At 34.7% G+C, this 18,933-nt stretch overlaps 1 protein-coding gene and 1 pseudogene across 2 annotated transcripts; both read left to right on the plus strand.

Moving 5' to 3' along the window:
• Window positions 1-3,310: 3,310 nt before the first annotated feature.
• LOC308680999 (H-2 class II histocompatibility antigen, A-F alpha chain-like) lies at window positions 3,311-8,106 on the plus strand (the record flags this gene model as incomplete). Its single annotated transcript, XM_081349522.1, has 4 exons — window positions 3,311-3,353; window positions 7,286-7,531; window positions 7,624-7,905; window positions 7,985-8,106. 4 exons carry the CDS (start codon window positions 3,311-3,313, stop codon window positions 8,104-8,106), a joined length of 693 nt encoding a protein of 230 aa, XP_081205648.1.
• A 3,422-nt stretch (window positions 8,107-11,528) lies between these two features.
• Window positions 11,529-18,773, plus strand: LOC308681001 (rano class II histocompatibility antigen, A beta chain-like; annotated as a pseudogene). Its single transcript has 5 exons — window positions 11,529-11,586; window positions 11,810-12,078; window positions 12,155-12,436; window positions 16,248-16,361; window positions 18,724-18,773. The product of its transcript is annotated as a rano class II histocompatibility antigen, A beta chain-like (transcript).
• The last annotated feature ends 160 nt before the right edge of the window (window positions 18,774-18,933 follow it).

The following is an 18,933-nucleotide window of genomic DNA, read 5'->3' on the forward strand; positions in this document are numbered from 1 at the left end:
GACTAAAAAGAGGAATAAAAAATAATCTTTTGGAAATTGAACTTAATGCCTTAATTTAAAAAATTAGGAAAAATCCAACCTTTAAGGACACCAATTTTCTTTGTGAATGAATAATGTATCGTAAATAAATAAATGTTCTTCCTTAAAATACAGGGTGCATAAGTTTGGACACCCCTATGTTAAATTCCCATAGAGGCAGGCAGATTTTTATTTTTAAGTATTTTTATTTTTTTTAGGATACTATGCATCCTGATAAAGTTCCCTTGGCCTTTGGAATTAAAATAGCCCCACATCATCACATAGCCCTCACCATACCTAGAGATTGGCATGGGGTACTTTCCATAAGATCATCTCTTAATGCAAATCAAACTTGCTATTAGGCTAACTGAAATAAAACCATGCCAATCTCTAGGTATGGTTGGATTTTTCCTATTTTTTTTAATTAAGGCATTAAGTTCAGTTTCCAAAAGATGATTTTTTATTCCTCTTTTTAGTCAACTTTAGTATGGGTGTCTAAACTTATGCATAGCACTGTATAAATGGATAAAAAAAATATATTTGTCTATAAATTGACCAATTCAGTTTAAATAGAACATGCTGAATATATTGAAACAGTTAATAGTAAATAAAAATATAACTGAACCTTTCATTTGATTTAACTGCAATATGAAACCCATTATTTTATGGAATTTAGCTAGAGGCAGGAGAATTTATAGCCCGTAATTGCCCAAGAATAGTATGCAATCGGAGAGCCAATGTGCAAATCACAATCACAAGAAAAAGAATAGACGTAAACAGACTTACCTGCTTTAACAAGTGTCAAATAGGACAAAAGAAACACAAGAGTCTGCATTCTCTCAAAAAATGAATCCCTGCACTTTAGCTCATGTATAATCTCATTGTTGAGGGTTACAGGCTTAACTAAAAATCACAGAGTGAGCCTTGAAGCTGGCCTTACCGGTCTTTCCAGCCTTTGTTAAAAAAAAAAAGTCTCTGTGTCAGCAGAGTTCAAATTAATATACTGAGATGTTATGATCGCAGTGTTCGATAAGTCTCGATAGGTTTGATATTAACCCTTGTGCAGGGCTTGTCATGGCTGTTGCCGGTCAATAGGATTGCTGTGATTCGATAGTAGTTTCAGACACCTGTCACGTCTGAGGCGTTCCCCAAAGCGTCAATCCACGCAGTGCGAGTTCACCTTTCGAAAGGGAACTGGATTTATAGCCCAGAGCTGATGTGTCTGCTGTGCCAGGGCTAGCAAGAAAGGGAGTAAACATCACATGCCACCCATGTTGTCAGAGTCGCACCCTTCCAAAATAGTTTACTTTCCTCTCTCTCCTCTGCCTCATGTTCTAAAACAAATTAATGACATTGTAGATAAATAAATCAAAATCTGCAAAACTGACCGACCTTTAAAAAATTGCTTGTAAATCGCTTGTTACGCTATATGCTATGTTATCACCATATACTGGAATCATTATTGGAGTGAAAAAGCATAATTTGTGAATATTTTTTTCAATATTCAACAAAATATGCATTTTGTTTTGCTTTTCATCACACTAGTGTGCTTTAATGTTTAATAAGGAAGTTTGCTTTGAAATGCTTTTATTTTGTACAAAATGGCACAAAGTCACACTTGTGGTGTTCCTGGTCAAAAATTACCAGCCTAAAAAAAACTAAAAACAAAATAAAATAAAAACATGATAAAACACACACACACACACACACACACACATATAGTATATATATATATATATATATATATATATATATATAGTATATATATATATATATATATATATATACTGAACAAAATTATAAACGCAACACTTTTATTTTTGCCCCCATTTTTCATGAGCTGAACTCAAATTTCTAAGACCTTTTCTATGTACTCAAAAGGCCTATTTTTCTCAAATATTGTTCACAAATCTGTCTAAATCTGTGTTAGTGAGCACTTCTCCTTTGCGAGATAATCCATCCACCTTACAGGTGTGGCATATCAAGATGCTGATTAGACAGCATGATTATTGCACAGGTGTGCCTTAGGCTGGCCACAACAAAAGGCCACTCTAAAATGTGCAGTTTTATCACACAGCACAATGCCACAGATGTCGCAAGTTTTGAGGGAGTGTGCAATTGACATGCTGACTGCAGGAATGTCCACCAGAGCTGTTGCCCATGAATAGAATGTTCATTTCTCTACCATAAGCCGTCTCCAAAGGCGTTTCAGAGATTATGGCAGTACATCCCACGTGTAACCACACCAGCACAGGACCTCCACATCCAGCATCTTCAACTCCAAGATCGTCTGAGACCAGCCACCTGGACAGCTGCTGCAACAATCGGTTTGCATAACCAAAGAATTTCTGCACAAACTGTCAGAAACCGCCTCAGGGAAGCTCATCTGCATGCTCGTCGTCCTCATCGGGGTCTCGACCTAACTGCAGTTCGTCGTCATAACCGACTTAAGTGAGCAAATGCTCACATTCGATAGCGTCTGCCACTTTGGAGAGGTAAATCACGGGTGAATCCCGTTTTTTTACTGTACAGGTCAGATGGCAGACAGCGTGTATGGCGTCGTGTGGGTGAGCAGTTTTCTGATGTCAACGTTGTGGATCTAGTGTCCCATGGTGGCGGTGGGGTTATGGTATGGGCAGGCGTATGTTATGGACATCGAACACAGGTGCATTTTATTGATGGCTTTCTGAATGCACAGAGATACCATGACGAGATCCTGAGGCCCATTGTTGTGCCATTCATCCACGACCATCACCTCATGTTGCAGCATGATAATGCACGGCCCCATGTTGCAAGGATCTGTACACAATTCCTGGAAGCTGAAAACATCCCAGTTCTTGCATGGCCAGCATACTCACCGGACATGTCACCCATTGAGCATGTTTGGGATGCTCTGGATTGGCGTATACGACAGCGTGTTCCAGGTCATGCCAATATCCAGCAACTTCGCACAGCCATTGAAGAGGAGTGACCAACATTCCACAGGCCACAATCAACAACCTGATCAACTCTATGCGAAGGAGATGTGTTGCACTGGGTCTGGGAAATGGTGGTCACACATACTGACTGGTTTTCGGATAAAAAACAAAATAAAAAATAAAAATCAAGTGACTCATTGGGTTGTTGGTTACTATTGCAATTTGATCTCAAGGCTCAACTGACAGAATTGTGTGCGTTGCATAACAAACCATTGAATATTTCAGCACTATTTTATTTTGCAGATTCATCTCTGTCAGAGTTTGACAGGAATAAGACATTAACTGGAGCGGCAGGGGTGGTTTTGGGGGTGATCATGGCAGCAGGAGGGCTGATCTATTACAAAAGAAAACACACAGGTTGGTGCAGACACACACTCATATGCACATTTACAAAACAAAATTGCAATAAGGCATTAGAAAGTATGTTGTATTAATTAATTATGTTGTCAATTATGATTTCATGTTCATGTTCCTTCATTTAGCACACGTCATATCAGCTGGAAGTCAATACATCATATACACTGAACCTCTGCAGGACTCGGTGGCACATCAGAGTGAACATTGAGTAACAGTGTGTATCAGCTTATTAAAGACATTGAAACCTTCCATAAGATCTTTAATATTGCAACAATGTTTTACCAGCAAGATGACAACAATGATAATGGTTTTTGGTTTCATTTGAATTTACAAACATTACAATAAATAGAAATTAGATATATGACAGTGAGTTGATTTTAAGACTGATGATAGAATAGCTGACAATAGAATGGTCGAGTTTATACTAAGAAGCATGAGGAAGTTTGGCAGAATAAATTCCTGGTCTCTGTAATGCTTGCAGAAGTATGTATTATTTACACAAAAACAAAAAAACAAAACGAGGAAGTAAAAAATAAATAAATATAAAGAAGTACAGAAAAGCAATGGTACAGTTGGATCGTATCTTATAAAGGGGGGAATTCAGGGTGATTGGGACACTTTTTACCGTTGAGATGACTTGGAAAAAGTGTCACAACCAACCTGAAAAGAACCTAAACATTATATAAAGTCAATAAATCTATTTGGAAATATAAATACAATAAATGTATTTAGAAATATTATTTGGAGGAATACACAACTAAGCCTGCAGGACTGGAAGACCTGCGCCTAGACACGACCACAACGCATGATGTAGTCAGCCGGATCCGGGCCGTATCCAGACCAGATGGTTGACCTGCACCTAGAAATAACCACAACGCATAATGTAGTCAGCCGTATCCAGGCCATATCCAGATCAGATGGAAGACCTGCGCCTAGACCCGACCACAACGCATCCCTGAAGTGACAGCCGAGATTGTGTCAACAAGACTCTCCCCTGTGAATGCCTCATCAACACTACAGCCATTGGCACTGATCCTAAACAAAGTCGTCTCCATACCGGTGTGACGATCTTCAACCAGATGGAACTAGACATATATTCTGAATGTTCTCATCCAATCTGACTTCTGACCTTAAAGCTGCCTGCATCATAATCATACACTGTTCGTTCGTTGGCCAGAGGAGAACTGGCCCCCGGATTGAGCCTGGTTTCTCCCAAGGTTTTTTGGTTTCTTTCCACTGTTGCCTTTGGCTTTTGGCTTGCTTAGTTGGGGACATTTGACATTTAATATTCAACAATATTATTGATCTGCCTGCATTGACACCATTATATGAGAACTGAACTGGGCTGGACAATGACATCACTGTTTTCTCCAGAGCGGCTATATATATAAATTAACTAAATTAATAACTTTTTTCAACAAAAATGAACCATCACTGAACTTACTTAAGCTGGACTATAACGCTATTTTCTTCTCTGCTATACAGCAGAAACAAACTTTGTTGCATTATTTTCCTGTAATCATTGTAAAGCTGCTTTGAAAAAAATCGGTATTGTAAAAAGTGCTATAGAAATTAGGACTGGGTATTGGCAAGGGCCTCACTATTCGACACATATCACGATACATGCGTCACGATACGATATATTGTGAGAAATTGCAATACTTTATTTTTTAAAAAAAATAGAGCTGAAAATACAACTTGCTGTGTACCAGCTGAGGTATTTTGTTATGTGTATCACATTATATTGATAACTGATAGCAGATATATTGATAGAAGAAAATTTAAACTTCCATTCCAATTTATTAGCAAAGCTATTTGCATTGTAGTGTCACTGAACAGTGAACACAATGAAATGTATGAAGTGCATATTGTGTCACTGAACACTTTTAACTAAAAATGAAGATGCCACAAAATGTATAAAACTGAAATTTCTTCTTGAAAATAAAAAGTTATTGTGACGAATGTGGGTAACCAAACAGTTGCTAGCCCCCTATGACTTCCATAGTATATTTTCCTACTATGGAAGTCAATATCTAAATGCAAAGTAACTGTCTGGTTAGCCACATCCTTCAAAATATCTTCTTTTTTTGTTTTGCACAAGAAAGAAATTAATACAGGTTTGGAACAACATTAGAGAGTAAATAAGAACAGAATTTGAATTTTTGGGTAAACTATCCCTTTAAGGACAAGCTGCAGCATGTTTACTATAGGCTACTGTCACTTTAAGAATGGCACGCATCTGACACGCACCAGATTTTCTCTCAAAAATTTGCTTTCACTTAAAACATAACCAACTGTGTTGGATAATCATTTTATTCCAAAGGTTCTTCCTTGTTTGGCCCACCACTTCAACATTGATAAATACGCTATTGTCATTCCTCTGTAAACATGCTGGACTGTTTTATGTGCTTTTAATCCTTTTCAGATGATATTCCACAAAGACAACCTGCCATTTTTTATTTTAAAATTGTTTTTAATTTTTGAGTTGCTCGCGGATTTTTGTGTTTACACGTGTGCAACAAATCCTGATCTGTGTCAGATGTGAGTAAAAGATCGGATTGTTTGTGCCAGTATTAACGTTATTCCTCAAACTACCTGTCAATTTTTTTTATTTTATTTTTTATTCTCGAAATTCATATCTGTGATGCAAACAAATTTCAGGCTGATTAAAAATAAATTCTCAGAGTTGTGGATCGGTCAGTTTTTAATGAAATTCTCAGAGAATGCCCGTTTAGATTTAAATGATTCAAATATTTTAATATTAATTTTTAATTCATTTGTTGTTAACAATACATCTACAACCATAATGCCTTTGTTATTCTCTAAAAATATCACCTAATGCATTGACATAAAGAAAAAGAGAGAGCACCCCTTTATTTCATGATGTTTAGGGTTATGGTTTTTGCTTATGTTATCCAGCAGTACCATCTAGTGGTCAACAAACAAACTTTTGTATAAGTACAGTTAAACTTCCTTGTTCTTGCAGAGCTGCTCAGCATATTTCCTATGGAGACTATTATGTCACTGACACACAACCAATAGGATGATGTAAATAAAAAAATAAAAAAATACTTAAAGAGAAGGTGGTGCTGTTTCTCATGAAAAGTTGCTGACATTCTATTTGAGCGGCACATTCTGCTACACCCTCTTATACTGACTTGAAATGGACGGATTCTTAAGAATTTTAGTCATTGGTGTCTGTGTCGTTTACATTAACGCCCAAAGTAAGTATAAAACCATTTAATTGCTGCTTTATTAAATGGAGACTTTTGTTCCTCAACAAATCTTGTATCAAAGGAGTAAAACCAAAATGCTCTTTGTTTTGTACCACCTGTTTAGTATCTTATTAACCAACGGTTATCTTTGCATATATCAGGTGCTAAATAAAAAAAAATAAAAAATTGTTATTTTGTTGTTGTTGTTGTTGTTACTTTATTGTTATATGCAGCAAGTAGCCTATGTGAGTATGAGTGATTATATAAGGCTTGATATTTTCATAGAATATAGGCTATAAATAATTGTAGTGATAACTGTATATCTTTATACGTTTTTATAAACAGCTGATAAATACTTTTCAAAAAAAGTATATACACCTCCTGTTTGCAAAAGTATATCAATTTAAAAGTATTGTAACTTATCTCAATTTAATTATATCTCTGTCTATGTAAAAAATAAAAACGGAAAATGTACTAATTTTCTGCCAGGACATTATCCAGAAATTTTGCGGAAATTTCCGTTAACCCTTAAAACATAAACTATGTGTAATTCAAAATACAGATAAAACATCTGTAAAAAAACAACCCGGTAATTCCTTCATACTGAAATTCCTTCATACTGACTTTTTTTTTTTTTTTTTTTTTTACAGTGTAGGCCTACATGTATAAATCGTATGAGTATATTCCCAATAATAATGATTTGATTTAATATTTTAGGTTATCATGAGTTTGGGCTGATTGAAGCATGTGGTGATTTAGATCAAGAAGATTACATTGTCAAATATGATGATGAACAAGTGGCACATGTAGACTTCAAAGAGCAAAGAGAAATCATCACATTACCTGACTTTGTTGGCCAAATTGAGATTCCGTCATATGAGGACGCAAAAAAGGCTGTATCTAATTGCAAAACTATTGCAGGTGTGCTTAAAGAGGTGTATGCCAATTCATCTGTACCACTTGGTAAGACATAACACAGGCATAAACAACACCAAAAATGTTTTATTGAAATGTTTGAAATTTCATATTAGGATTGGTGGTGTCTGTCTCATCAGAATCCCCCTGGAGCTCAATTTATCCCAAAAATGATGCACAGTTGAATGTCAAGAATTCCCTGATTTGTCATGTGACTGGATTCTTCCCTCCACCTGTCAAAGTCTCGTGGACCAAGAACAATGTGAACGTGACAGATGGATCAACTGTCAGCAGATACTATCCCAACAACGATGGGACACTTAATATATTTTCTCGACTGAGCTTCATTCCAGAGGAAGGAGACGTTTACAGTTGTTCTGTGGAGCACAAAGCCCTTCAACAACCTCAGACCAGAACATGGGGTAGATATTTATTTATTATTCACATCTAATTCCTTTTAGAATCACATGATGAATGTCACAAACGTTTGTGTCTGTGCAGATGTAGAGATAAAGGAGCCCAGCATCGGTCCATCAGTGTTCTGTGGAGTTGGTCTGGCTCTTGGGCTGCTGGGTTTGGCCACTGGAGTCTTTTTCATTGCCAAAGGAAACAATTACAATTAATGCTGATACAATAGCACTGACACCTGTAGATATTCTTTTGTTTTGGTTCTCATGTGAAGTTACTTGTGTGCTGAAGGAAAATTTAAAATTGATTTTAATGTTAATTAACTGTAAATGCCCTTTGCACTGATTTTGCAATTGATACATGCTTTGAATTTATGTTTTCAGGGATCTATTTTGTATATTCACAGCAGAGGAGGTGTTATACAATAGCTAAAACAGTCTTCATAAGACGTGATATAATATTCTACTGTTGAATTTAGTGTGGTGGGTTTTAAATTCTATATATAGTAGCTGCTTCATGGATCATGAGAAACTACCCATTCATTCCTTCAAAATGAATCACACTACCTAGTAGAAGTCGATTACAATTTTAATATGTATTGTACAGGTATATGCAAAAGGACTCTTGACAGATATGTCTGATCATATCTTTTTTATGTTTTTTACGTTTTTTTTCTCATACGTTTTTTAAATCCAAATTAGTTTTTCTCAAATAAAAGTGGAAATTAATTAAAAATATAAAAGAATTCCCCATTGTTGATTTTGTGTGGCTGATGAAGATGGAAGGAGTATTCCAAAAATATACAACCAATATTAAACAAAACACGCAGGAGAAGAGCAAACAATGGCAAGGCAAATCACACTTAGTGTCAACAAGAAGTCTGCTGGTCCTGATGGGTTAGATCCATACTTTTTAAATATTGCTGCTGAATATATTGCAGAACCTTTGACACACATTTTCAACTTGACTATTGAAACTGGATTAATACCAAGTGTTTTGAAGTCAGCATATGTCACTCCTTTATTAAAGGGTGGTGACCGATCAAACCCAAATAATTATTAAGCCAATATCTAAGCTATCTGCTTTAGCCAAGGTTTTAAAAGGGCTTATAAGTGACCAGTTAAAAGACTACTTATTAACTAAAAAATATTTTAAATGATTCGCAAGCGGGTTTTCATAAAAACCATTGCACTGTCACTGCCACTATGAAAGTGTTAAATGATTTTATAAGTGCTATTGATTCTAAAGAATATTGTGCTGCACTGTTTTTAGATCTTTCAAAAGCGTTTGACACAGTTGACCACTATGTTCTGTCTCAGAGATTGGTGGATATTGGAATGTCTCCAAAAGCTGTCAAATGGTTTGGCAACTATTTGAGTGGCAGAACACAAAGTGTTCATGTTGATGGTGTGTCCTCAAACTCATTATTTATACAAAATGGTGTCCCCCAGGGGTCCATTTTGGGTCCCATTTTATTTACTATTGATATAAATGATTTGTGTCAAAATGTAACAAATGCTAAGTGTAATTTTTATGCGGACGATACTGTTTTGTATTGTTCTGCTCCAGCCTTGACAAGTGCTATAGAGGATCTGCAATCTGCCTTTATAATTATTCAGAAGAATCTTCAGAAATTGAGACTTGTACTAAACTCTGATAAAACTAAAATGATGTGCTTTTCTAAATCAAGGAAAACAGAAAATGCTTGTCAAATCACTACATTAGATGAGAAAGTAATTGAACGAGTATAGTCTATAAATATCTTGGTTTCCTTTTAGAAGAAAATGTGTCCTTCAAACAGCATATAGAGGGTCTAACAAAAAAATTAAGAGTAAAGTTGGGTTTCTATTATAGAAACAAAGGCTGTTTCTCTTTTGGTACGAGAAAAACACTTATACAAACAACATTTATGTCAATGCTGGATTATGGGGATATTTTATATATGCATGCAAACAAATCTTCTTTGAAAATGCTGGATTCAGTATATCATGCAGCACTAAGATTTGTGACTAATTCCAATTTTCGTACTCATCATTGCAACTTGTATGAGAGTGTTGGTTGGCCATCTCTGCACAATCGCAGGCTGGAACACTGGTATATTTTTCTTTTTAAAGCCATACTTTGTAAACTGCCTCCTTATTTATGTTCTTTTCTGACTCTTAAAGTCTCTACCAGGAAATGTAATCTTAGATCATATGGGCAAATCATGTATGATATCCCACGAACGCGAACTGTCTTCGGTGAAAGTGCTTTTAAAGTTTTTGCACCGTTTTCTTGGTATAAATTGCAGAATAAGCCAAAATTTGATTATTTACCGACAATGACACAATTTAAAAAGAGGATAAAGAACTTGTTGCAAATGCACTTGTACTGTTACTGAGTGCTGCTGGTGAATATGTTGAGATGATGTTGAATTGCCAAAATTTATTTTTCTGTTAAATGTTTGTATATGTATTTTTAAATGGAACTATTATTCTGCCGTCTTGGCCAGGACTCCCTTGAAAAAGAGATTCTGAATCTCAATGGGATTATTTCCTGGTAAAATAAAGGTAAAATAAAAAAATAAAAATAAATAAATAAAAAAGAAAACACCAGCAGTAACTGAAACACAGGGCTTAAGCCTCTGGGATCTAAGGGGTTTTTGGGATCCTTGAGATGTTTTGACATGCCCTGACATTTTTGCTTTTTTCAGTTGCTTATAAGCATATTAATGGCAATGGTGTCATTACACTCTATTCAGCACAAACATGGCTACCATAATATGTGAGCAACATGTACTTGTTTGTATTTTTGAGAGAATAATGTTTATGCATGGTTACTGAAAATAAATAAAAATGAAGTTACATTTGTTTAGTTTAAGTTTAATTAAGCTAAAAAAGTTAATGGATGTGGATGTTTAATTGCTATTTGGAGCATTGGGATCTTTGGACGAGGGCATAATGAAATAATTTTAGTGAAAACCTCGAATTCGTCTAAAATCGATATTTTTCATTTGTTTTGCCTGTAGCTCAGAACTAGAACGTGCAACATTCTGACTTATTTTGCTAGCACAGGTCACACACTCACACACACACACACACACACACACACACACACACACACACACACACACACACACACACAGCTCTCTCCCTCTCTCTCTCTCTATATATAAATACTGATAAATGATTGGTGGTTTTTCAGGTACTATGGAGAGTGCATTTTTATTCACAGAAAAAGGGTATAGGCTAAAGTATTGTGGCAAGAACAGAAACATTCCACATTTTAGACCCATAGATTTCTGAATCTTTTTTTGGGTGAGAGGGTGACCTAAAATCTCCTGTGAGTCCTCAGTCGGGAAAATCCAAATAACAAAAACTACTGTCAAATGAATGAACAGTTTGTATAAACGATGCCCATTTGTCAGCAAGTATACAGAACTTTCACTTCAGTTTTTGTAACTCAGTGTAGCTCAGCTTGTGAAAAATGTTCCAGTGTAAGTAACCCGATCACATGTTGTTTTGTGGGTCAGTCATAAGCTTGATTTTCCAGTTTGATGAGTTGCGATGCCAAACTGGGCTGGCATCATTTAAGACTTACTGTAACTGCTTTAGGGCTCATTCCATCTCCATGCCAGTAAAACAACACTGAATGCAAAATGCGGTATAATCTTGTGATACAACTGGCCTTGTTGTTGCATATTTTGTTTGAAACAGGTAAGCTATAATCTGTCTTTTTTCAAGAATTTGAATTTATTTATTTTTACTAAAAAAATGCCATTTAAAGCCTTTGAAATTTCTTTTTGCAAGGTTTTTGCAACGTTAAACATATCATAACATTATTATTATCATTATTATTACTATTATTATTATTATTATTACTGAATTATTATTATTATCATTAAACAGTCAAAATGTTTGTTGGCTGCTTGTGTTTTAGTTCATGGACATTATGGATTCATCCTAATTCTCTGTCGTGTACTTGGTTCTCTACAAAATGTTGAGGTCATCCTCTCCCTACATTATGACAAAATGGAATTGCTGAGATTTAACAGTACTGAAAATAAAGTTGTTGCGTACACTGAATATGCAATGAAATGGGCGGATGATTTTAATAAAAAATACCTGAGTGGCTACATAAGGAGGCAGAGAAAGTCATTGCCGATTGCAAGCACTTTGGGCAATTCCTCCCTATAGAAGTAAAAACAGGTGAGCATTGAACACTAAAAACTTTTTGAAACCACACATGAATCACAACACAAAATTAACTTCATGATGTCTACAGTAAAACCAGAAGTCATCGTCAGGTCAGTAAGGCAGGCCAGTTGTAAAAGTCCAGCCATGTTGATCTGCAGTGCCTATGACTTCTACCCCAAACCCATCAAACTGACGTGGATGAGAGATGATGAAGCGGTGGCAGCTGATGTGACCTCCACTGAGGAGCTGTCTAATGGAGACTGGTACTACCAGATTCACTCCCGCCTGGAATACTTTCCCAAACCTGGAGAGAAGATCTCCTGTGTGGTGGAGCACGCCAGCTCTCATACACCCATGGTCTATCACTGGGGTAAGATACACTAAGACTGATGACCACAGAAGCCAAATAGGGCTGGATGATATAACAATGTCATGCGATATATCGCCCAGCCCTAAAACAAACTATAGTTTCTACTATGTCTACTTGTTCCCTTATTGTTTTCATCTGAACAAGAGGAAACTATTTTGTTTGCTTCATAGTCTATGGCGAGTGAAACGTGACTTTTCTAAGACTACACTGAAGAAGGCGAAGGAGCAGTCTACTCTTCCGTCGCCGTCAGTCCGTGTCTATTTTTGAATGGGATTGATAGAGGCGTCAGACGACAGACCGGTGGCGACGTCACGGCGACGTCACAGTAGTAACGTATACCTTACGGCGACGTGGCGACGGCGTACGTGAGAAATGTATAAAAAATCATAACGTCTGAACCAGGCACAATATTATAATGTTATTTTTCCCATGTTGATAATGAAAAGTGAATAGCATGAGTATTTGGATTTGCAATCGGCTCAGGGGCAATCCTTTACACATTCTCAATGTATTTTTATTGTAAAATTAATGACAGATTTAAAAAAAACAGAAAAACAACAAAAAAACAACTAAATATATATTAACTTTTTAATTAAAATAATTTAACATAATCATCTAAAAACAATGAAAACAGCAGATTTTTTAACATAACTGCACATATATGCCAACAACAAAAAGTTGACGTGTAAAACGGAATTTCCACATGACATCAGGGTTATTATAGTGCTACAAAACAGATCAACTGCACTAAATCAATAGGTTTTGAGATTTGGAATGATGGGAATAATAAAATCTGTATCTATGTCATTTAACTGCCAAAATTCAGTCTAAATGAACACATCAAACTGGATTATTAAATGGTATTAAATGCAAAACAAAAATGAAAAATAAAAGTAACCAATAAAATAAACAAATTATTGTGGCATTTATTTATCCCACAAACAATATTTATTTTAAAGACTAATTTATTTAAAGAAAAACACCAGCGTTGGGCGTTTATCTGTATAAGCTAAGTTTTTCAGCCGCCCTTTTCAAACTGGCGCAAGAAAATGCAACATAATTTGATTTGTTAGACACGAAGAGGACTTATCAGTCTGGCATGGCCGCTCGCTCTAACGTTAACCTATAAATGTTCGCTATTATTAAGCGCATATCCAAGTGTTTGTGCGGAGTGTGGAGCGCGCACTGCATGACGGCGCCGGTGCCATCACTCGCGTTTTCCTATCAACAGTGGAAACAACTTAAAATACTCCATCATTTCTGGTCTTACAGAAAATAATAATACATCAGTCGCAACTACTTTTATTTGTGTAAACTCACAACCACAAGAAAACGCTGTGCTTTTGTAAAATAAAATAAAACGAACAGGGCGCGCTTTCATGATCTCTATTGGAGCGTGTCTCAAAAATGAACTGAAAAACAGTGTATAGACAAGCCTCACAGACATGAGAAATATAACTATCTATAAAGCTTTTAAAAAAATGTCCATCAAAAAATCCAATCGAAAGCAAATACAGTAGCCTACCATTTGATTAATCCTGTCCGTATGAAAGGCGCATCTACATTACAGCGGAGATGTTTGCAGACAGCCTACACTGATTTAGAAAAGACTATAGTTCATTAATAAACAATTAAAATGCTTCATTATTTTTTTCAGTCACATTTATTATATCATTAGCCTACTTTTGCCGGTGCTTTGCGGCAAGTTTTATGCATGCGCTTGAGCGTAATATAGGCTACATGCACTCAGGATTGAATATAAATGTGCGATTAGTCCTAATTGCTTAAATTAATATACTATTCTATAAAAAACCTTTAGTCTATGGCAACTCTAATCAATAGCCTACATTTAATATTTGACATTATTTATATAGTAATTAGTATCCAGCTCTTTACATTAAATTAGTTGAGTTAGCATACATAGTTAATGTAATAAAATAATAAAATAAAGTTTAAATTAAGATAGGCCTACTACCGGTAACCATAGCATTGCTTATTCCACCACACAAAGGACTGTTTATAAGGTGACAATACGTTGTACATGTGAAGATTGTATAAGGCTATATCTTGAAGATTTTTGTATTGTATCTTCTGTTATAAAGACGAAGATTGACATTTCGTTAATTAAACAAAATAAGAACACAATGTTGTAAAAAATAAACAACTTGCTGTGTTCTGTTAGATGTGTTTTGACTACTTTTTGTTTAATTAGGCCTATATCTCTAGGTAATGAAGATATAGCCTATTAACAAAAATAAATCTTAGGCTATATATAATATATTATGTAAAAAAAACCTTATAGGCCTATATAAAATACATTTAAAAAAATGGCCTCATTGATTAATTTTGCCTGATTGGGGGCTGCTACTATTTGCTTAAGCTTTTTGAACGTAGAAGTGTGATAAAGGCACGATAGGCTGTCAGTTGTATGTGGATAAAGGCATATTCATGTATTTTAATAGTGTTGTTAAATAAAACAATATAATTAATTACTTTTAATACTTTATTTGAACCAATTATATTGCCTCATGTAATATGTATTTAAGTCATACTAAAGGCTATTGTTCACTTCAGATCTAGCTTTATGACCAAAAATAAAATAGTGGACACTGACAGCCCTAGTTTTGAACATTTGAACATGAACCTACATTGTTTTGTATTTTGTCAGTAAAAGACTATTTCCCTGTCTTATATTTTTTCATTGTTGATTCTTTAAAATAATAGGCTATTAAAATACTTTTTATCACCTTCTCCTATAAACAATATTGTGAATAGTTTCATATTGTGTATTCACCCATTATGGTAAACTGTGTTAATTAAAATTATTGCCACCTTCAAAAGTAAAAACTCAGAATGACACATTCCAGAATATTATGTTTATAGATTACAATTAATTAATTTATCTGTTCAACTTTAAAGTTGTTGTTAATATTTGTGCAAAAAGTTGTGACTTTGATGGTGTATAATTTGCATAGTCCTCATATCCAGTAGAAAGTTATTTTTTTTAAGTTTATTATTTTAGTTTATTATTTAAAAAAAATCTGTTTGTAAACCATTTAGAGATGACATTAATGACATACACAACTTTGTATACAATACAAAATTTGTATCAATTATATTTTCAATGTCTGCAGAACACAAGAAAAGAATGATTGGTTTGAAAGACAACAAAGGGAAGATCAGAAAAGCTAGGGCGAAAAATAGATATTAATTTATTGTGGTGCGACGTTGGAGTCACACGTTGGTGTCACGCGTCTGTGGTGCGGCGTACCCCTTCTGTCACATTAAAGTACACGACTGTCGACTTCGGTATGTTATCCGTGGCACTATCCACTCGTCATAATAGTCTAAACAATTTAACCAACCACAGAGGACTCTTGCTCAGGGGTGCGTTTCCCGAAAGCATCGTTGGCCAACTATGGTCGCAAGTTCCGTCGTTACCAATAGAGTTCAATGGACATTGCGATGAACTTGCGACCATAGTTGGCCAACGATGCTTTCGGGAAACGCACCCCAGGCCAGCATCACTATTATTATAGTTTTTAAATTGCCTACCTTGAATATATATATATATATATATATATATATATATATATATATATATATATATATATATATATATATATATATATATATATATATATATATATATAAGAAATATATATAATGAAACATTTGTAATTCCTATTTTATTTTCAAAAAGTGAAACTTAAGTGACTCATTGGGTTGTTGGTTACTATTGCAATTTTATCTCAATTGTGTGCGTTGCATAACAAACCATTGAATATTTCAGCACTATTTTATTTTGCAGATTCATCTCTGTCAGAGTTTGACAGGAATAAGACATTAACTGGAGCGGCAGGGGTGGTTTTGGGGGTGATCATGGCAGCAGGAGGGCTTATCTATTACAAAAGAAAACACACAGGTTGGTGCAGACACACACTCATATGCACATTTACAAAACAAAATTGCAATAAGGCATCAGAAATATCATGATTACTCCATTTTAATTATATTGTAAAATACTTATGATTTCATGTTCATGTCCCTTCATTTACTAGCACACGTCATATCAGCTGGAAGTCAAAATATTATATACACTGAACCCCTGCAGGACTCGGTGGCACATCAGAGTGAACATTGAGTAACAGACTGTGTATCAGCTTATTAAAGACATTGAAACCTTCCATAAGATCTTCAGAGGCACCAAACACAACCAGTTCAACTGCAATGCTGGTGTACACAACTGTTTTATTGATTGATCAAAGAGAAAGTTCTCATCTCTGGTTTGCTCTATAATTGCACTTTTTGTTGTTGTTGCAAAGGTTAATTCAAATGCATCCATGCATGTTTTATGTTGATTCATCATCTACAACCTAGAGTGTATGATATCTCAGTGAAGATACACTGACAAATACTTTATGGATGAAAGTACAGTGGCTCAATTCTAAATCTTTTTTAAGGTGCACCACCAATGACAGCTGAAGAAATAATAGAGAATTCAGTAAATCAAGTGTCATGTAGATGCAACTCCTGATTTTCATATAGATATATTATAAATACATATAAATACAATTTGCAATATTTGCAACAATATTTTACCAGCAAGATGATTACAATGGTAATGGTTTTTGGTTTCGTTTGAATTTACAAATATATGCCAGATATATGACAGTGAGTTTTGATATTAAGTCTGATAGACACAATAGAATGGTCGAGTTTATACTAAGAAGCATGAGGAAGTTTGGCAGAATAAATTCCTGATCTCTGTAATGCATGCAGAAGTATGTATTCTTTACACAAAACCAAAAATGAAGAAGTTAAAAATAAAAATAAAGAAGTACTTAAAAGCAATGTTACAGTTGGATCATAATATATAGGGGGGAATTCAGGGTGATTGGGACACTTTTTACCGTTGAGATGACTTGGAAAAAGTGTCACAACCAACGTGAATACACCATGAAGATTATATAAAGTCAATAATCTATTTGGAAATATAAATACAATACATTTATTTAGAAATATTATTTGGAGGAATACACAACTAAACCTGCAGGACTAACTTCTGATGCTAACCTGCCAAACCTTCTTCACACTGTGGTGATCAGTTGTTATTCCTATTATTGTTCTATAGATGGCAGCAGTATAAAATAGACAGATGACTATATAGAGGTCGAACAATAGAAGGGGAGTGCTTAGGGAATAAATGCTGCATGCCAGTTTGTACATTTTATTTTCAGTGTGTTTATTAAATGAACACAACACACACCATCTGAGAAGAGACACATTATGTTGGCCACAAACTTGAAGATTTTAAGCCTGATTTTGTAGCAACCGACTTTTTGTCCATATCATTTTAGACCATATAGGCCTAGGCTAAATATTATGTAAAGCCAGTAAATACATTAAATATATTTAGTTATGTGAAAAATATTGTGCAATCACTAGAATGTAACAATAATTTCTGGTCTGTGATAGAAGAGCTGACAGATTAAATCTACCGTCAAAAACTACAATAAATTTCTTTAATTTGTTAGCCTATGTTAAACTATTCTGATGGAAATGCTGAACTTAACAAGACCAATACTAGATGTTTTAAAATATAAACAAAAATATGAATTGCAGAATATTTAGATCTTAAAATTTTATTTCAGCCACCAGAGTCTGTCAAATGACCATTACTGATTTGTTTTTTAGAAACAAAAATCTATCATTAAGTTGACCAGTAGAAGGCGCCAAGAACCAGAATTTTGTGAGGGCACTCAACATGCTGCATGTAATATATATCTATAAAAAATAACCAATTCATAATATTTGCCAATGGTTTTATTTTTTAATATAAATTAATTAAAAAAATCATACATTTTCATGATTTTATTAAAACCATATTTGACTATGCATTTGATTCATAGCATAGCATAAACCACAACAAACAATTTTGCTACTAATCTGACATCGATATCTCATCATAATGACCATGAAAGGACAACAGTTTGAAAATATATGTACATTGTTTTAAATTGAGCAAATTATGTGAGACGAGCAGAGGGCTGTGATGAGTAAATTTATGGATGCTTTTTCAATTACATTACATTTCTGGCCCTGTGGAATTTCAGAAAATATATTCTTCTAAAATATTCTTTTCATATTTTCACTAGTTTATTTATCCTTTTTTTTTTTCAAACAACAAAAGGATATCAAACATAGGACACAAACATTTGTGACATGGCCCAGGATCCTTCAGTCTTAGTGTGTTGGTGTTAATGTGTGGCTGTTCTCATCATAAGGCACTCGTCATATGGAGGAAGAAGACACATATGCTGCTGGTAAATGTTAGAAAGGCAATAAAAAAAAAAAGATCTGATATTCAGTGTGGTAAAGCAAAAGCAAGCAACAGTGTGTGTGTGTGTGTACTGGTCAAAAGTTTGGAAACATTACTATTTTTAATGTTTTTCAAAGAAGTTTCTTATGCTCAGCAAGGCTGCATTTATTTAATC

This window comes from Scardinius erythrophthalmus, assembly GCF_964197995.2.
Source record: "Scardinius erythrophthalmus genome assembly, chromosome: 20".
In the NCBI taxonomy this organism is placed as follows: Eukaryota; Metazoa; Chordata; class Actinopteri; order Cypriniformes; family Leuciscidae; genus Scardinius; species Scardinius erythrophthalmus.